General features: G+C 45.4%; 1 protein-coding gene across 1 annotated transcript in view; it reads right to left on the bottom strand.

The window, feature by feature from the left end:
- TTC28 (tetratricopeptide repeat domain 28) overlaps window positions 1-17,017 on the bottom strand; it is a 582,233-nt gene that overhangs the window by 88,066 nt on the left and 477,150 nt on the right. Inside the window, 3 exon segments of the mRNA XM_070385930.1 lie at window positions 1,467-1,576; window positions 5,029-5,552; window positions 6,794-8,135. Of these exon segments, the coding sequence (XP_070242031.1) occupies window positions 1,467-1,576; window positions 5,029-5,552; window positions 6,794-8,135 (1,976 nt within the window).

Raw genomic sequence — 17,017 nt, 5'->3', positions numbered from 1 at the left:
GACTCCTAGTCTGAAAGTTGTGAAAAAAGATCAGCTATTAATGCAATCAAGTCCTGATTTTGATTAAAACAAACGAAAAGCCTCTGCTCTTGTCATCAAGCCACTGTAATTCACCACCCCATGCCTCACAGTGCAGAAGGGCTGGGATGGGAGTGGGAGGGGCAAGCTGGAGACGCCTGAGGTTGGGGGGCGGGGGTGGAGGGGGGCGAGGAGGGGGTGAGCCGTGAGGACAGCTGTGCTCTCAGGAGGAGGAGGGGGCTTTGTGCAGGCTGTTTCAAACCAGATGTTGCTCTCCACAGCCGTGCTCCAAGAACGTGTCCACCAGACACACAACGCTCCTAAGGAGACACTGTCCTGCTGCTCTCACGGCTTTTCTGTCAGTGGGACCATGAGGCTTTTCTCTGATACTTATAGGCGGAAACAGTATCAAAGTTTAAATTCATGCAAATGTAAAGAACAGAATTCTAAGACTAAGGGACTGAGACCAGGAGAGAGGAACGTACTCCCAACCCTGCCACAAATTTGCTGGGGGACTTTCAGCAAGACTGGGAGCCTCAGCTTCTTCTCTGTAAAGGGATGGTTATCACTCTAGCTCACAGGGTTATTCAGGAATACACTCAGTCAGTGAAAGCACTTTGAAAACTATAAATCACTGTATCAATAAAAACTTTAATATCTGAAACCAGAAAACAGAGGACTAATTCTTTACATTGTAAAATGCCATAACATCCCAGGATGCTATGGCACAAGTTCAGGCACATCATGTCCTCAATCCCAGGAGCACCTCAGATGGGAGCCTGGATTCACCAATCCTGGGCCCCTTTGCTAGCACAGCGCCCTCCATGGTAAGGGCTGCCTCAGCGGCTGAGCATGTGATTTTCAAAGCCATCTCACAACTCCTGCAACCCAACAGAGGGATCTTTGACTAGAGACCACTCCAGGGATCTTTCTAATTTCCAGAGCCAGCCTAAGAGGAGTTTTCTCTTCAACTGTTGGTTGAACATATGCAGAAACATGAACTCTGCGTGTGTGTGTGTGTGTGTGTGTGTGAGAGAGAGAGAGAGAGAGAGAGGGAGGGAGGGAGAGAGAGAGAGGGAGAGGGAGAAGGGAAAGAGGCATCTAGTGATATAATTAGAAACCTACAAAGACAGTAAATCCAATAATTATGAATTCTTGGATTAATTCTGTCAAAAAATGTATGTGATGTCATATTAAGGTTTTATGAGGAAAAGCAGCACATAATACAAGAATCCCAAAGAAATTATTGAGAAATCTATCACACAAGTGGACAAGTCTTTACTATGGTTCAACACATCTGGGCTGATACAGGCTAGATATCTTGTACATCAACCCAAGAACACAAGTCAACACTTTCTGACAAATGTCATCACTGCTAGGATAGTAATCTCAAGGTCTTCCACGCTTCTAGAAACAAAATCTATTCAGAAAAGGGTTCTCCTGCTCACCTGATGTTGGGCCTCCTCCAGATTCCCGCTCGCCCAGAGGGAGAGGCCAAGACCATGGCGAATCTTGGCTTCATCTTCTCTTCGGCCCAGCTGCTCTGCTAACCTTAAACCTGAATTCAGAGAGAGAAATTTTGAGGACATATAGAAGACAGACAATTCCACCCTGCCAAGGAGTTCTAGAGGGTAATTCTGCCTCGGGTGGATATAAAGATTGTCAGCAACACAGCGAGATAAAATGCAGGACAAGAGCAGACTCAGCCAAGGCAGAGTAAGCATTCTTTTCAAATTCTGTGTTAGTAGCGACTTTTCCAGGTCACTCCAAGATGACCCAGCAAGAGCTCAGGCGATGGCTATCAGCAGGAGACAGGCTTGCAGGGCAGGCAGAAACACCGAAGCAAACAGAACCCAACTGGCTGCCCTCCCCACTGTGAAATCCCTAGCTTTGCAAATGAAAACTCCAGGCCTATAAATGTATCGAACCCAATTCTCTGGCTGGCAGCAGTGCTTCTGACAGCTCCACAGTCAAGCACAGAAGCCCAGCTCAGATCTCTCCTATCACCCGGGCACAGCATCCAATCAGCATTGACAGGAGACACATCGGATGTCCTCTGGAAGCAGAATGCTCGCACCGCCTGACCCTGCCTTCTGTTACTGATGCCACTGACGCACTTCACATCCGATCTGCTTTTCCTTTAAGGCTGAGACTTCGATGTGCCTCAGTGGGGATGCAGAACAAGTGCTTTGGTGAGTCAAAAGCTTTAGATGAGACTGTCCTCATTCTACTGGCCTTCGGATAGGCACCAGCAGTTTGGGGCACTTACTCACAGCAAGCTTCTGGATTTCAGGACACTGGCAACCTCCAGGGCTTTGAGCAAGTCAAATCTGAAGGCAACCTTTTATTGTGTGGGTCACTAAGCAGTTCTCAGCATCACTCTGCCCTCGTTACCCTGCTCTCTGTACTGAGAAGTCAGCTTGTGCCGAGACGGCAGGAAGGCCCCCGTGCTACAACTGTACACACAAAGGAAGGACTTCCTCTTTATAATCTGAATCAGGGTGAGTGGGAATCTGCCCCTGAGCATGCTGGGCGCACTGAGTTTCAGACTTCTGGAAAAGAATCGAGTCAGTTGAGAGGCTAATAAAAGTGAGATTTGGGTTCAAGCTCCATAAAATATCATGTATCTCAAAAAGCACATAACTCAGAAAACTTAGCAACAGCATTTTACATTTAAATCATGTCACTGGGTAACAAAAACAATATGTACTTGCAAATTATTCACATTTTAAAATACTTCATAGAGTAGGAACAGAAATCGAAAAATGGTTCTTGGGTGAAAACCAGGAGGAGGCTGGTTGTTTTAACCTTCAACCAGCTAGCCCTATTCACTCTTCAGGATTGCTCTCCTTGCTAGGCTGGGGCCTCTGAGCTGGAAGTTCACTGTGGCAGCTTCTCCAGAAGGTATGTTCTGTGCAAGCAGGGACTTGACCATGCTCCCTGCTGGATCCCATAGTGGGGACCCTCCCTGGCCCCATGGTCAGAAGTTCAACAGTGAAGAGCAAACAGGGTAGACACGACATCTGTGCTGTCCCAGTTTCTACCTGCTTCTGCTCTGAGGATCTGACCCAGCCATCCGGCTCTCCTGGAGCCGAGTGGGCTCTAGCTCCCTTGCTTTATTTGCAAAAAGAGAAAAAAACTGGATGAGACCAGTGGTTTCAATCAAGGGTAACTATACAACCCACAGAGCTTGTTCAAAGGACTCTGACCAGGCCCACCTATGAGATTCTATTGCACATGGGCGGTGTGACGCTAGTCCACAGCCCCTTCTGAAAGTCAGGAAAGAGAACTAAAGTGGTTTCCAACTGAACTGTTCCCTCTTTAAAAGAGGCTGAAGACCCAACTCACAGCACTCAGAAAGTGTCCAATAGGGTCCTGCACCTATAACAACTCGTGAAGAGGCGTCTAGATGGGCCCAAGAGGAACATCAGGCTCTGGGGTAGACCACATTCACTGAAAAGACACCGTGGCAACGCCACAATACGAATTTAGATCTCTGCAAGACTTAAAATTACAATAATAAAAAAAAAACAGCTTTCCATAAATATAGAATTATGTTACAATATCTCAGGCAAAGCAGCTGCTTCTAGGAAATAAAATTTCAGGAAAAACCAAAGAACACAGCTGAAAGGTTGTCATACGCTAGGTCTGAATTTAATAGTTTTCACATATTCAACTGAAAACTGCCCCCAGTCTGTTAGAATTTTACCACAGTCTAGTTTTAGGAAACCAAAAGCCAACTCTCATATTTAATGCATTGAGGCAGAGCTCCCATTGAGTGGGAGCCAAATAATATCTGGGGAGTAGCTTACAGCCTCCCAGTAACCTCTCAGCCTGCAGGCCAGGGCAAGACCTGGTCTGCGCAGAGGACCACCCTGACCATTGGCCGCTGGCCCGTTCTCCGCTCCGTGCATTGCCTCTCTCCCAGCTCCCAGCTGGGGCTCAGGAGTGATCATGGACGTGACTGCGCCAGCCTGGCTCTAGGCTCTAGGAGGCTGCATGGGGTCTCATGTGGTTCCACGCCACCACTGACTGACCACATGGTCAGGATCAAGCCACTGCACTCTGAGCCTCAGGTCACTTAGCTGCCAATGGGAATGAAAATATACACCTCTCAGGGTTACTAAGAGAATTAAATCCAATTAGATAAACTACGTATGGAAAGTTTTTTGGAAACCACACATGAGCGTTTTTGCTGGAAATCAGTACCCCTTTCCTTTTACTCAAGAGCCAAGAACACTGCGTCTGCTATGCTCCCTCCCAAGTGGTAACACGCCATGGTCCTGTGAGAAGTGCTTTCCAGGAGGGTTTTCAGAGTGGAGGGCAAACACACTGCTGCAGGGCTTCTGCGTGGTGAGGGAGGAAGCACCGCAGGACCACCTGTGTGCAGGTAGCCGCATGGAGCCTCTGCCAGAGAGGGAACAGGGCCAGGGGAAGTGAGGGAAGCAGGCACTTTCTGGGCCGGCCTGAAGAGAGCGCACTGTGGCGCCAGCCCAGCCCCTCAGGTAACCAATGCTGGGAAACCTGGCTGACGGCTTGAGCGACTCTTAGATGCTACTGGATTAGAGCCTGGCACCACCCTGAAATGGACTTGTACACAGTGCTGACGCAGCTCAGGTATTGTCTAGTGCACAACGGGCTCAGAACCGCTGCGCATTTCCTGATGCAGAGCATTAAACTGTACACGCTAAGATCTAACTTCATCTTGTGGAGAAGGTGTTTTTCATTCAGTGGAGGGCTCTGAAAGGCAAGGAGGGTGTCAGCTCCCTGGACAGCTGGCTAGCAGAGTGAGACAAGCTGGGTAATGCATCCAGGAGAGCGGAAAGAACTGTGAACTCTTATGGAGCACCCACGGGGGGACACCGTGGTTTTGGAGTTGAACTGATGATGTAGCCTCTGAATCCTCACTCCAGGTCGAGATGGTCACTCACATGAGTGCATTTCCTCCTGGGCAGACTGTGAGCTCAGACTCAGAGTAGACCGAGAAGCTGCACAGACCTTTCCACTTACCTTCCTGCAAGTACATGACTGCCTGGGAGTAGTTCTGCAGAGCGTGATGCGTCCTTCCAAGGCTGCTGTAAGACACTGTCTTGGCCACCAAGTCGTTCATCTGTGCAGCGATGCTCAAGTGCTGTTCCTGATAGACCACGGCTCTCTCGAAGGTGCCCAGGGACTCGTAGGTCAGGCCCAGGTTCCCGTAGGCCCGGCCCTGGCACGTGGGGTTGTTGGTCTCCTCAGCAATCTGCAGATCCAACTGGTGGTACTGCAGGGCTGTATCGTACTCCCCCATCTGCTGGTACACACCCCCCAGGCCACAGGCCGCGTCACTTTCCAGAGCTCGGTCCTTCATCTCTCTAGCAATGTTCAGCTGGCGTTCAAGGCAGGAAATGGCTTGTTCATAATTTCCTAATTGGCTGTGCAGACTTCCCAGCTCGCCATAGGCCTGGGCTTTATTAAAGGCCTCCCCGAGCTCATGGGCGACCACAAGCCTCTTTTCAAAGCACACCAGGGCTTGCTGCAAGCTCCCCATTGCCCTGTGGGGATGTAGACAGAAAAGCAATGATATTATTTTGTGCAGGTGCAGACATGCTAAAGCCCCTGAGAAAATGAAAAGCATTTGTCACTGTCACTTACTATAGAAGCTCTTAACTCCTCTTCTAGCTAAAATCTATCATGTGCCCTTAGAGTGAGATGCAGGGGAATTTCATAATCTGGAAAGCAATTCAAGAGTCATCCCTTAGTGACCTTCCCAAGAGCCTGAGATTCAATGGGATATACACCCCAGAGGAAACATAAAATATATTAATAGGCACAATGATAGCAAGTGAACTGTTTGGTTCTTTGGGCCTCCCAATTTCCACTACTGCACAGACTATGTTTTTGAAATCACTTTACAATGGCGATAAATCTTTCATCCTGAGCTTCTCAGAGCACTCTGTGGGTGATGATTTAGTCTGACCCTTGCCCTTCCTCCTCTCCAGGAGCCCTAATCCCCTGTCTGGAGAGGCCATATATTCTGCAAACACAGACACCTTCTTGGGTTCCCCACACCCAGGAGGAAAGCAGTGCCTTGGCCAACAGTGTGTCTTGCTATGCTGCTAAGAGATGACACGATAAGAAGGAGAAGGGCGTGGACTCCGGCAGCAGACCAAACCAGCTGTGTAGGACATGGATTCCTTTCCCTGAGCTTCAGTTTCTGGATGCTGATAAATCCCACATCCTGTAGCCAATAATGATAAATGTAGACTAATACACAACTGCAATAAATATTAAACAAGATATCTACACAAGGTGCCTAGCACGATGATAGTATGTGCTCATTCACTCCCCTCTTTTGAGGTGGCTTTCCCTAAAAGCAACAATATGGGGTCCAAGTAATTGGTGGGTAGAGATGTTATATTAATGAACACATTCATATAATGTGAGGGGCAATCAGAAAAGATAAGTGAGATCGATTCATTCATCTTTCCCCTTCCTATTCTTTTAGTCTGCTTATTATGATGTAGTCAAAAAGGCACTGGGTTTGGAGTCAGAGGGTCATGCGTTAAACTCTCAGCTGTCCCTTTCAAGCTGTGTAATCTTGGACACAAACTCTGGGCCTTAGTTTCTTCCTCCATGACACAGGGTAGAAATACCCCTGCTAAACTCACAGAATCACTGGAGGAGGCAAATGAGCAGCGTATGGAGCTGCTCTGCAGTCAGTGCGCTGCCGTGTGGATGCACCAGCTGCCCTGGTGCAGGTTTACTAACCACACTTGTCCTCTGCCATTTTTACCTGTGTCCATTTCCCAGGCCTCGGTAAGCCTTGGCTTGGTCTTGCATGCGATTCAGACTCTGGGCAACAGATAAATACTGTTCATAGTACTTGATAGCTTCCTCGTAGTCACCCAGGGCCTCGTAGCAGTCCCCCAGGTTGCCATAGGCCCGGCCCCTGTCAAGCACAGACTCGTTCCCACTCAGCTGCTGCAGCATGGCCAGCTGCTGCTCGAAGTAGCCGATGGCTTCTTCCATCACATTCATGTTCATCTTTGTGATGCCCATGTTGCCATAGACCTGGGCTTCGAGACTTGGGTCCTTCAGCTTCTGCCCTAGATCCAGCTGCTCTTCGTAACACTTGAAGGCCATTGTGTACTTCCCCAGGGCCATGTAGACTGCGGCCAGGTGCCCATGAGCTCTGCACTCTCCCGGCAGGTCACTCAGCTCCTGATATACTTCCAGCTCCTGTGTGTGATAGCCCAAGGCCTTGTCGTGTTTCTGGATCATTCGGTATGCAGTGCCCAGGGCTGCATATGCACTGGCCTCCAGTCTCCTGTCCTTCACGTGGTGAGCCAAGCCCAGCTGCTGCTCATAGAATTTTATTGCACCATTGATATCTTTTTTACAGATGAATATATCGCCCAGGTTCCCCAGGGCTCTAAATTTAGCCTGGGAATTATTCAGGGACTGGGCTAGGGACAGTAGGTACTTTTGACACTCTTCAGCTTTGCTGAAATTCAGCAGAGCCTTGAACGCCAAGCCCAAGTTGCAGTAAGCTTTTGCTTGACTCAATTTGTCGTGAAGGTCTTTGGCCAGGGCCAGATCCTGCTCATAGTACTTTACCGCCTCCTGGTAATTTCCAAGGCAGTAATGGGCATAGCCGAGGTTGTGGCAGACCTTCCCTTCTCCCTCCATGTCTTGAAGGTCAGGAGCAAGCCGGAGGTACTGTTCGTAATAGGGGGCGGCCTGGACGTACTCCCCTCGAGAGCAGTGGAAGTTGCCCAGGTTGCTGAGAGCCCGCGCCTCGCTCTGGATGTCTCGCAGCTCCCGGGCGATGTTCAAATGGTTTTGATAGTGCTGCAGGGCCCGGTCGTGGGCGCCCAGCGCCTGGTAGGCCACAGCGAGGTTCCCGTGCGTGGATGCCTGTGAGGCACGGTCGTTCACTTCCATGGAGATCTGTAGCTCCTGCCGGTGGTACTTGACCGCCTGGTCGTACATGCCCAGAGCATTGTAGGCGTTGCCCATGTTTCCATAGGCGCGGCCCTGGGCCGCGTAGTCACTCAGCTCCTGGGCGATGCACAAGTGGGTCTTGTGGAGTTTCAGTGCAGTGTCATAATCACCTTTCATCTGGTGTATGATTCCTGAGAAAGAGCACAGAAGAAAAGGGTTGGAATGACTGATTAGCAATAAAATGTAATTTGCAACTCGGTTTATACTCCAATACAATCCAGATGAATTAAAGAATTTAAAATAACAGAAGGCAGAATTAAATATTTATCAGCTCTCCAGAGGGGGAATAGCTTTCTAAGCTTCAAAGCAACAGAAAAAAAAAAAAAAAACCCACAAAAACACTGACAGATTTGGTTACAAAAATAGTAAGTTTTATACTACAAATAGATGCCTAAAATTAAAAGGCAAACACAATACTGGGAAATATATAAATCATATACAAAAAATTCAATAGCTATTGTGTGTAAAGATTTAACTGGGTTTGATTAAAAAAAAATCAAGACCTTAATTTACTGAAATAGGCAGACAACTCATATCCAAGGAAATACAAAGAGTAACCACAGGGGAAAATGTTAATTTCTTTTAATAATCAAAGAAATGCAAAATAAAGCAACTCTGAAGTACCATTTTACTTCTACTAAATTAGCAAACAAAAAATTTAAACAATACCCTGTACCAGTGAGGTGGCCCTGAAACTAGTAAACCCATCAACTGCTGGACATAAATGGGAACAGCCTCTGGAGCAGCGGCGAGACAGCCTCACTCCCGGTGCTGCTCAGGCCCTGCAGTCCTGCTCAGGGGAGTGTCTTCTAAGGAAATCCTCAGAAGTTCTACCCCTGACAGTCTTCACTGCAGGCTTATGGATTAGTGGAAGATCAGAAACATCTTCAATGGCAAACAAAGGGGGCTGTATAAGTACATTTCGGTACATCAACTCAATAGGGGATTATGCAGTCATTAAAAAGATCATTACAAAGACTATGCAGAAAAACAGGGAAAAACGGGTTCTTGCAATAATGTTAAGTGGAAAAGGCAAAGAAAAATGCTGCATGCTCCCTGTAACAATGATGAGGAAAATGAATGTGTGCACATGGACAAGACCTCAAGGGGATTATGAAAAGATAAAAAAGTTGCCTTGTTAGGTGATGGGATTTGAATGACGTTTGTTTCAAAATTTCTTCTAATTTTGCTATCCAGCTTTTACAGTCAACAATAATAGCACTTCAAACAGCTCTCATAAACTATGCTATAGCTGCTAAGCTAAGCGGTTGTTTTTACAAGCAGTTCAAAATGAGATATATCATAAATACCATAAATATAAAGCAGTTGCAAATGAGGGATATCATAGAAGAAACTTGGGAAGCTTCTTTAAGCACAGCCTGGTTCATTCCAGCTGGGGCCGAGTGGGAGACACAGAAAAGGCAAAAGGATCTAGTATGCAAACAGGTTTCTCTCTACCCTTGGTTTTGAATATGCTTTTCTATGCATCAACGTGTGAACTTTGTACAGGTGACCAAAACCTGCAGAAGTATAAAAACTCAAAAACACCAAGATGGGTTCTCACTGAAATGTCTGAATTGAAAATAGAGCCATTGAGAAAGCAAGCTATCAAAATCCAGCCTCTGCAATTTGCTTATGTTTATAACACCTTTCTTTCCTTCCTTCCGTCACTCACTCACTTCCACACTGACCCAGCAAATAGTAACTGAACATTTATTGTGCACCAAGCCTTGTGGTAGGCAATACACAGGGAGAGAAATGAAGACGTAAGTCTGCCCTCAGAAAGCACAAAGGGTCATAAGGGAGGCAGTCATGAAAAAAATATTGTCAACATACATAATACAAGCTGAGGTGAGCAGGGCGTGGGGGAGAGAGGAGCATGCCAGGGCCACTCCTTTGGTCCTGACTCCCTGCAGCAGAGCTCTATCCTGCCCCAGGGGTCACGCCTGTCTCTGGATCCAGCCATCCCTATGACATTAACTGGATTCATGACACTAGATAAATCATTTAGCCTCTTTGAGAATTTTTTCAGTTCATCCATAAATTGAGGAAAATGATAATCTTGATACCAACCTTAAGATAGTAGTGAGGATCAAATGAAATAATGTATGTGCAAACTCACTGTAAACTATTAAGTCAAATTCAAATATTGGTTACTGAAATTACTATATGCTTCCAGGGAAGGGAATTCTCAAGGTGGTAGAGATTAAACAAACTATGGTAATTCTGTGTATTTCCTTGTATGAGCTAAATATTTCAGTTTAAAATAAGCAAATTATGGTACTCTATATGATGGTATAACATGGTACCATTAAAAATAGTGAAGTAGAAGTTTATATATTGACATGGGAAAAAATAAAATGTATTAAGGGATTATATGGGCTTCCCCAGTGGCTCAGCAGTAAAGAATCCTCCTGTAACGCAGGAGATGTGGGTTTGATCCCTGGATTGGGAAGATCCCCAGGAGAAGGGCAAGGCAACCCACTTGAGTAATCTTGCCTGGAGAATCCCATAGACAGAGGAGCCTGGTGGGCTACAGTCCATAGGGTCACAAAGAGTAGACACAACTGAAGTGACTGAGCAAAGGGGTTATATGGGCACAAAATAGTATCCTTAATAAAAACACTAATAGGGTTCATGCATGTGTGTGTATAGATATATGTTTATACTTATGCATACAGTACATATTTTTTTAAATGTTAATAGTAGTAATTTTGGAGTGGTGGAATTTTGCTGTATTTTATAGGATTTTTCTATGATGAATGTATAATCCTTGGTTTAAAAATTAATCAAATATTTTTTAAACTCTGCTCCAATTGAAGCAGGTAAGGTCTGGTCACTCCCCTGGATCAGGGATGTCACTGGCATCCCAGCTGGAAGGAACAGATTTTCAAAGACTGTTTCAAGGTTAGAATACTCTAAGCTGCCCAAAACGCATTACCTCAGAATCACCTGAAACCCTTTTAGTGGTGAAAAATTACTAGTGACAGAAACATTTCAGTTCTGAAGGCCTGAATGTGGCCTGGATCCCTAACCTGCTTTTACCTAAAGAGGAAACTTGTAAGGTTTCAACTTTCCAGGTATCCTTAGCGGAAATGCACCATTTACTCCCTCTCTCTTCAGCTTTGCATGAGGAGAAATAAGCGGCAGGATGCCTGCCCTGCTGTGAGTGCGGAGCCGGAGCTGGGGAGGGTGGCCTCTAAACCCTCTCAGGCTTCCCCTCACAGCGATGCCTTTACAATGATTGTTTCCCGAAGCTTTTGGATTTCACGGCAATGATTTTTAAGGCAATATGGTCACTAACTGGTCGCTAAGATGATGGTAAGAGGAAGCGAGCAGCATGGGACCTTCAGAGAAGCCAACGGAGGAAGCTCAGGTTTTTTGTGTGCCTCCTACCACCAAAGAACAGGTCACCTGGCTAGCACCCCATCCTCCCCACCTGTACCCCATCCTATAGGAAGCTGGCTAAGTATCTGGAAAAGCATGCTATAATGTATCTGGAAAGTATAAAGTATCTGGAAAAGGCACAGGACTTTAAGTCAGAAGTCCCATTTTATAAGCCTGGCTCCCATCTCATTCAATTGATACCTTTGAGACTGTAAATTTATGTCTCTGAGCCTTTGTTTTGTTTTTTCTTTGAACTGAAAACTTTTCGGTGTTTTTTGTTTTCTTATTAACGAGGCCAGGTTACAATAATCTCTAAGAGTATTGAGAAACACAGTAGTGTATATCAATAAGCTTTGCTAATGATGCATGCTACGCAAACCCACTATGAGCGGTATTCAGAGAGCGAGAGTTCAAAGGAAAAGGAATTCCACTTCTCTTACTCTCAGGGCCTCGAGAGTCTGGCTAGCTAATAGGGAGCAGTTGGGATGATAATGGCTACCCGGGGCTCAATGATTTGTGAAAGAAACTGCCTGCTGGTTATGGCAAAATGATCTGACCTCCAGCCAGCTTGCCCACACTCCCCTTTCCTCCGCCTCTCTCCTCAGCTGACACCTCCAAGAGTCTATAAAGAACACAGGAAGATTCTCAAACAAAGACTGCCAGACACAGCTAAGGGTAAGAGGAGATGGGCCGGCTGAGGTGGGCATTTTTCCTTCTGCCTCGTGTCTGCCCTGTCCTCGCCGCTGCCAGCCTGGAGCATTCTGAACGGAACATTACACCCTCTTGGCAGCCCTTCTCTTTGTTGAGGCAACATAAAAGCGGCCCTGAGAGCTGCCAGCGGAGTGACTGCACATGCTGAGGACATAATCTGTAGATCCTCCTTCCCCTTTGAGACCACAGCTTGATCTTCCAGGGCTGTCATTCAGATGAAGACTTACAGAGGGCCTGTCAGCAGGGGCGCGCTAGGTGACAACGTGCTGCAGGGAGGGGAATTAAATGAAGATTAGTGGGGCAGAAGATCCTCACAAAGCCCAGTTCTCACAAGGCGTGTGGAGAAAGGACACATGGTTACGGATTTATTGCTGCTGTTCACTCAGTAAATTGTGTCCAACTCTTTGCGGACCCCGTGGACTGCAGCACACCAGGCTCCTCTGTCCTCCACTATCTCCCGGAGTTTGCTCAAATTCATGTCCATTTAGTCAGTGATGCTACCTAACCATTTCATCCTCTTTCACCCCCTTCTCCTTTTGCCTTCAATCTTTCCCAGCAGCAGGGTCTTTTTCAAGGAGTTGGCTTTTCGCATCAGGTGGCCCAAGTATTGGAGCTTCTTTAGGACTGACCGCTCTGATCTCCTTGCTGTCGAAGGGACTCTCAAGAGTCTTCTCCAGCACCATAATTCAAAAGCATCAGTTCTTTGGGGTTCAAGTCTTTATGGTCCAACTCTCACATCCATACATGACTACTGGAAAAACTGTAGCTTTGACTATATGGACTTTGGCAACAAAGCGATGTCTCTGCTTTTTAATATGCTGTCTAGATTTGTCATACTTTCCTTCCAAGCAGAAAGCGTCTTTTAATTTCATGGCTGCAGTTACCATCCACAGTGATTTTGGAGCCCAAGAAAATAAAATCTGTCACTGCTTCCACTTTTTCCCCTTCTATTTGCCATGAAGTGATGGGACCGGATGCCATGACCTTAGTTTTCTGAATGTTGAGTTTCAAGCCAGCTTTTTTCACTCTCTTCTTTCACCCTCATCAAAAGGCTCTTTTGTTCCTCTTCACTTTCTGCCATTAGACTGGTATCATCTACATATCTGAGGTTGGTATTTCTCCCAGCAATCTTAATTCCAGCTTGTGATTCATCCAGCCCAGCATTTCACATGATGTACTGTGCACAGAAATTAAATAAGCAGAGTGACAATATACAGCCTTGTCATACTCCTTTCCCAACCCTGAACCAGTCAGTTGTTCCATGTCTGGTTCTAACTGTTGCTTCTTGACCAGCATACAGGTTTCTCAGGAGACAGGTAAGGTGGTCTGGTATTCTCATCTCCTGAAGAATTTTCCACAGTTTGTCATGATCCCCACAGTCAAAGACTTTAGTGTTGTCAACGAAACAGAAGTAGATATTTTTCTGGAATTCTCTTGCTTTCTCCATGATCCAATGAATCTTGGCAATTTGATCTCCGGTTCCTCTGCCTCTTTGAAACCCAGCTTGTACATCTGGAAGTTCTCAGTTCATGTACTGTCGAAGCCTAGCTTGAAGGACTTTGAGTATAACTTTGCTAGCACGTGATATGAGCGCAATTGAACATTCTCTGGCATTGCCTTTCTTTGGGATTGGAATGAAAACTACCTTTTCCAGTCCTGCAGCACTTTCACAGCATCATCCTTTAGGATCTGAAATAGCTCAGCTTGAATTCCATCACTTCCACTAGCTTTGTTCATAGTAATGCTTCCTAAGGCCCACTTGACTTCACACTCCAGGATGTCCAGTTCTAGGTGAGTGATCACACCATTGTGGTTATTTGGGTCATTAAGACCTGTTTTGTACACTTCTTCTGTGTATTCCTGCAACCTCTTCTTAATCTCTTTAGCTTCTGTTAGGTCCTTACCATTTCTGTCCTTTAACACGCCCATCCTTACACGAAATGTTCCTTGAAATCTCCAATTTTCTTGAAGAGATCTCTAGTTTTTCCCATTATATTGTATTCCTCTATTTCTTTGCATTGTTCATTTAAGAAAGCCTTTTCATCTCTCCTTGCTATTCTCTTGAACTCTGCATTCAGTTGGGTACATCTTTCCCTTTCTCCCTTGCCTTTCACTTTCTTTCTTCAGCTATTTGTAAAGCCTCCTCATTTTGCCTTCTTGCATTTGTTTTTCTTTGGGAGGGCTTTGGTCACTGCCTCCTGTACAATGTTATGAACCTCTGTCCATAGTCATTCAGGTACTCTGTCTACCAGATCTAATCCCTTGAGTCTAATTCATCACCTCCACTGTATAATCATAAGGGATTTGAGTTAGGTCATATCTGAATGGCCCAGTGGTTTTCCCTACTTTTTCCAATTTAAGCCTGAATTTTGCAATAAGGAGCTCATGATCTGAGCCTCGGTCAGCTCCAAATCTTGTTTTTACTAACTATATGGAGCTTCTCCATATTTGGCTGCAAAGAACATAATCAATCTGATTTTGATATGTACATCTGGTGATGTCCATGTGTAGAGTTGTCTCTTGTGTTGTTGGAAAAGGGTGTTTGCTATGACCACTATGTTCTCTGGACAAAACTCTGTTAACCTTTGCCCTGATTCATTTTGTAGTCCAAGGTCAAACTTGCCTGTTATTCTGAGTATCTCTTGACTTCCTGCTTTTGCATTCCAACCCTCTATGATGAAAAGGACATCTTTTTTTGGTGTTAGTTATAGAAGATGTTGTAGATCTTCATAGAACCAGTTGACTTCAGCTGCTTTGGCATCAGTGGCTGGAGTATAGACTTGTATTACTGTGATGCTGAATGGTTTGCCTTGGAAATGAACTGAGATCATTCTTTTTTTTTTTTTTTTTGTATTTGAACTCACATCTAAATACTGTAGTTCGGACTCTTTTGATGACTATGAGGGCTACTCCATGGATTTATATATCCTCACAGTAAACCTCCACCTATGCATTAGGAACAGTCCCTGCACGGGAATAATAAGAGCTACTGCAAAGACCTGTGGTGAAGGCCAAGGAGTCTTGCTTATGAGAAGCTAGAACAAGTGCCTGAGAGACAGTAAGTGCTCAATACATTTTTGCCCCTGTTGCTAACCATTACCAGAAAGACCAAAAAAGGTGTGGAACAGGATGAGACTAACAGAATTCTGCTGAAACTAAAACTGCATTTTAACAGTGAATTTTGGCAGCCTTTTCTCTTGCAAATTCTCTAAAAGTAGGGCCTCAGTGTACTTCAATGTATTACCTTCAACGTACAAATGATGGATGTGTTCTCATTTACTGAAAATATTACTATTCTGATTATTAACAGTGCATGATCCAAATGGGGCTTTAAGAGCCCATCTATTCTTTCCCACTGCTTTCAAGCAGGTTGAGTTTGACTAAATCCTAGCCATATCACTAACTATTCTCAGAAACTATCAAGATTTGGGAAACAGAAGAGCCCTCCTAACTTTATAAATGATGTGGCCCTGGCCCAGTGAGAGGAAGTGAGTTAGTGACAGTGGAGAGAGGGACTCTCGACCCACAGACCTTTAGTTGTGTCAGCCCATCTGCTTGCAAGATAAGCAGAAGAAATAAAGGAATTGTATTTAGTCTCATTAGGTGTGACATGAGACAGCATCTGTACTTTAAAAACTTTTCATCTGCTAGAAGTACATATGGAATTACTTACAGATAAAATAACATAGTGTCTACTGTTTGCTTTAAAAATATTCCATCAGAGGGGAAAAGTAAGTATGTGTGTGTATTTATGAAAATAGATGAAATAATATTAGCAAAATGTTGATAACTGGGCAATGAATATAAGGGGATTTATTATACTATTTTCTCTCTGTGTGTATGTATATGTTTGAAGGTTTCATAATACAAAGTTAAATCAAATAATCCAGACAAGCATAGAGGTCTGTAGTTTCTTGTGGATCGGGAAACGTCCTCACAGCTAAGGACCAACAGGGATGTTTAAATTTACATCTCCTCTGTGGGACCTCAGTAGAAAAAAAGAAAGCAGCTGGTCACCAGCAGGTACAGGTATACCAGCCTCTATACACGTCCTTCTCCAGGATGGGCAGAGGACACATGCAGAGAGAACAACACAGTCCTACTGCCCTGATTTGTTTAACATGATATTTAGTTTTGTCTGTTATCTTAAAGGATAGCGATAGTGAAGTCACTCAGTCGTGTCTGACTCTTTGCGACACCATGGACAGTAGCCAACCAAGCTCCTCCGTCCATGGGATTTTCCAGGCAAGGATACTGGAGTGGGTTGCCATTTCCTTCTCCAGGGGATCTTCCCGACCCAGGGATAGAACCCAGGTCTCCTGCACTGTAGGCAGACGCTTTACCGTCTGAGCCGCCCGGGAATAGGGTGATGCTTTCTTGATCAAAGAGCAAAGTGGGAGGGAATGGGAAGAAGAGCTGAGGAAACCTGCTCCAAAGAATATTCTGCAGCACTGAATATTTCAGGTGTTTCTCCCAATCCTCACCCTCCCCAGGAGACAGGGCCCCGGTTTTTTTCTGGGGATTCATTATTACAACTCTAGACACTGCTATGGTGCCCCGATCCCATGCCTCCACCAGAGACACCTGGACACTCACAGGCAAGTCTGGAGTACATCATGAGAAACCCTGGGCTGGATGAAGTACAAGTTGGAATCAAGATTGCTGGGAGAAATATCAACAACCTCAGATATGCAGATGACACCACGCTTATGGCAGAAGGTGAAGAAGAACTAAAGAGCCTCTTGATGAAAGTGAAAGAGGAGAGTAAAAAAGTTGGCTTAAAACTCAACATTCAGAAAACTAAGATCATGGCATCTAGTAGTCCCATCACTTCATGGCAAATAGATGGGGAAAAAGTGGAAACAGTGGCTGACTTTACTTTTTTAGGCTCCAAAATCACTGCAGATGGTGACTG

The sequence above is a fragment of the Bos mutus genome, chromosome 17, assembly GCF_027580195.1.
Source record: "Bos mutus isolate GX-2022 chromosome 17, NWIPB_WYAK_1.1, whole genome shotgun sequence".
In the NCBI taxonomy this organism is placed as follows: domain Eukaryota; kingdom Metazoa; phylum Chordata; class Mammalia; order Artiodactyla; family Bovidae; genus Bos; species Bos mutus.
This window is presented reverse-complemented; position numbering and strand designations above follow the sequence as displayed.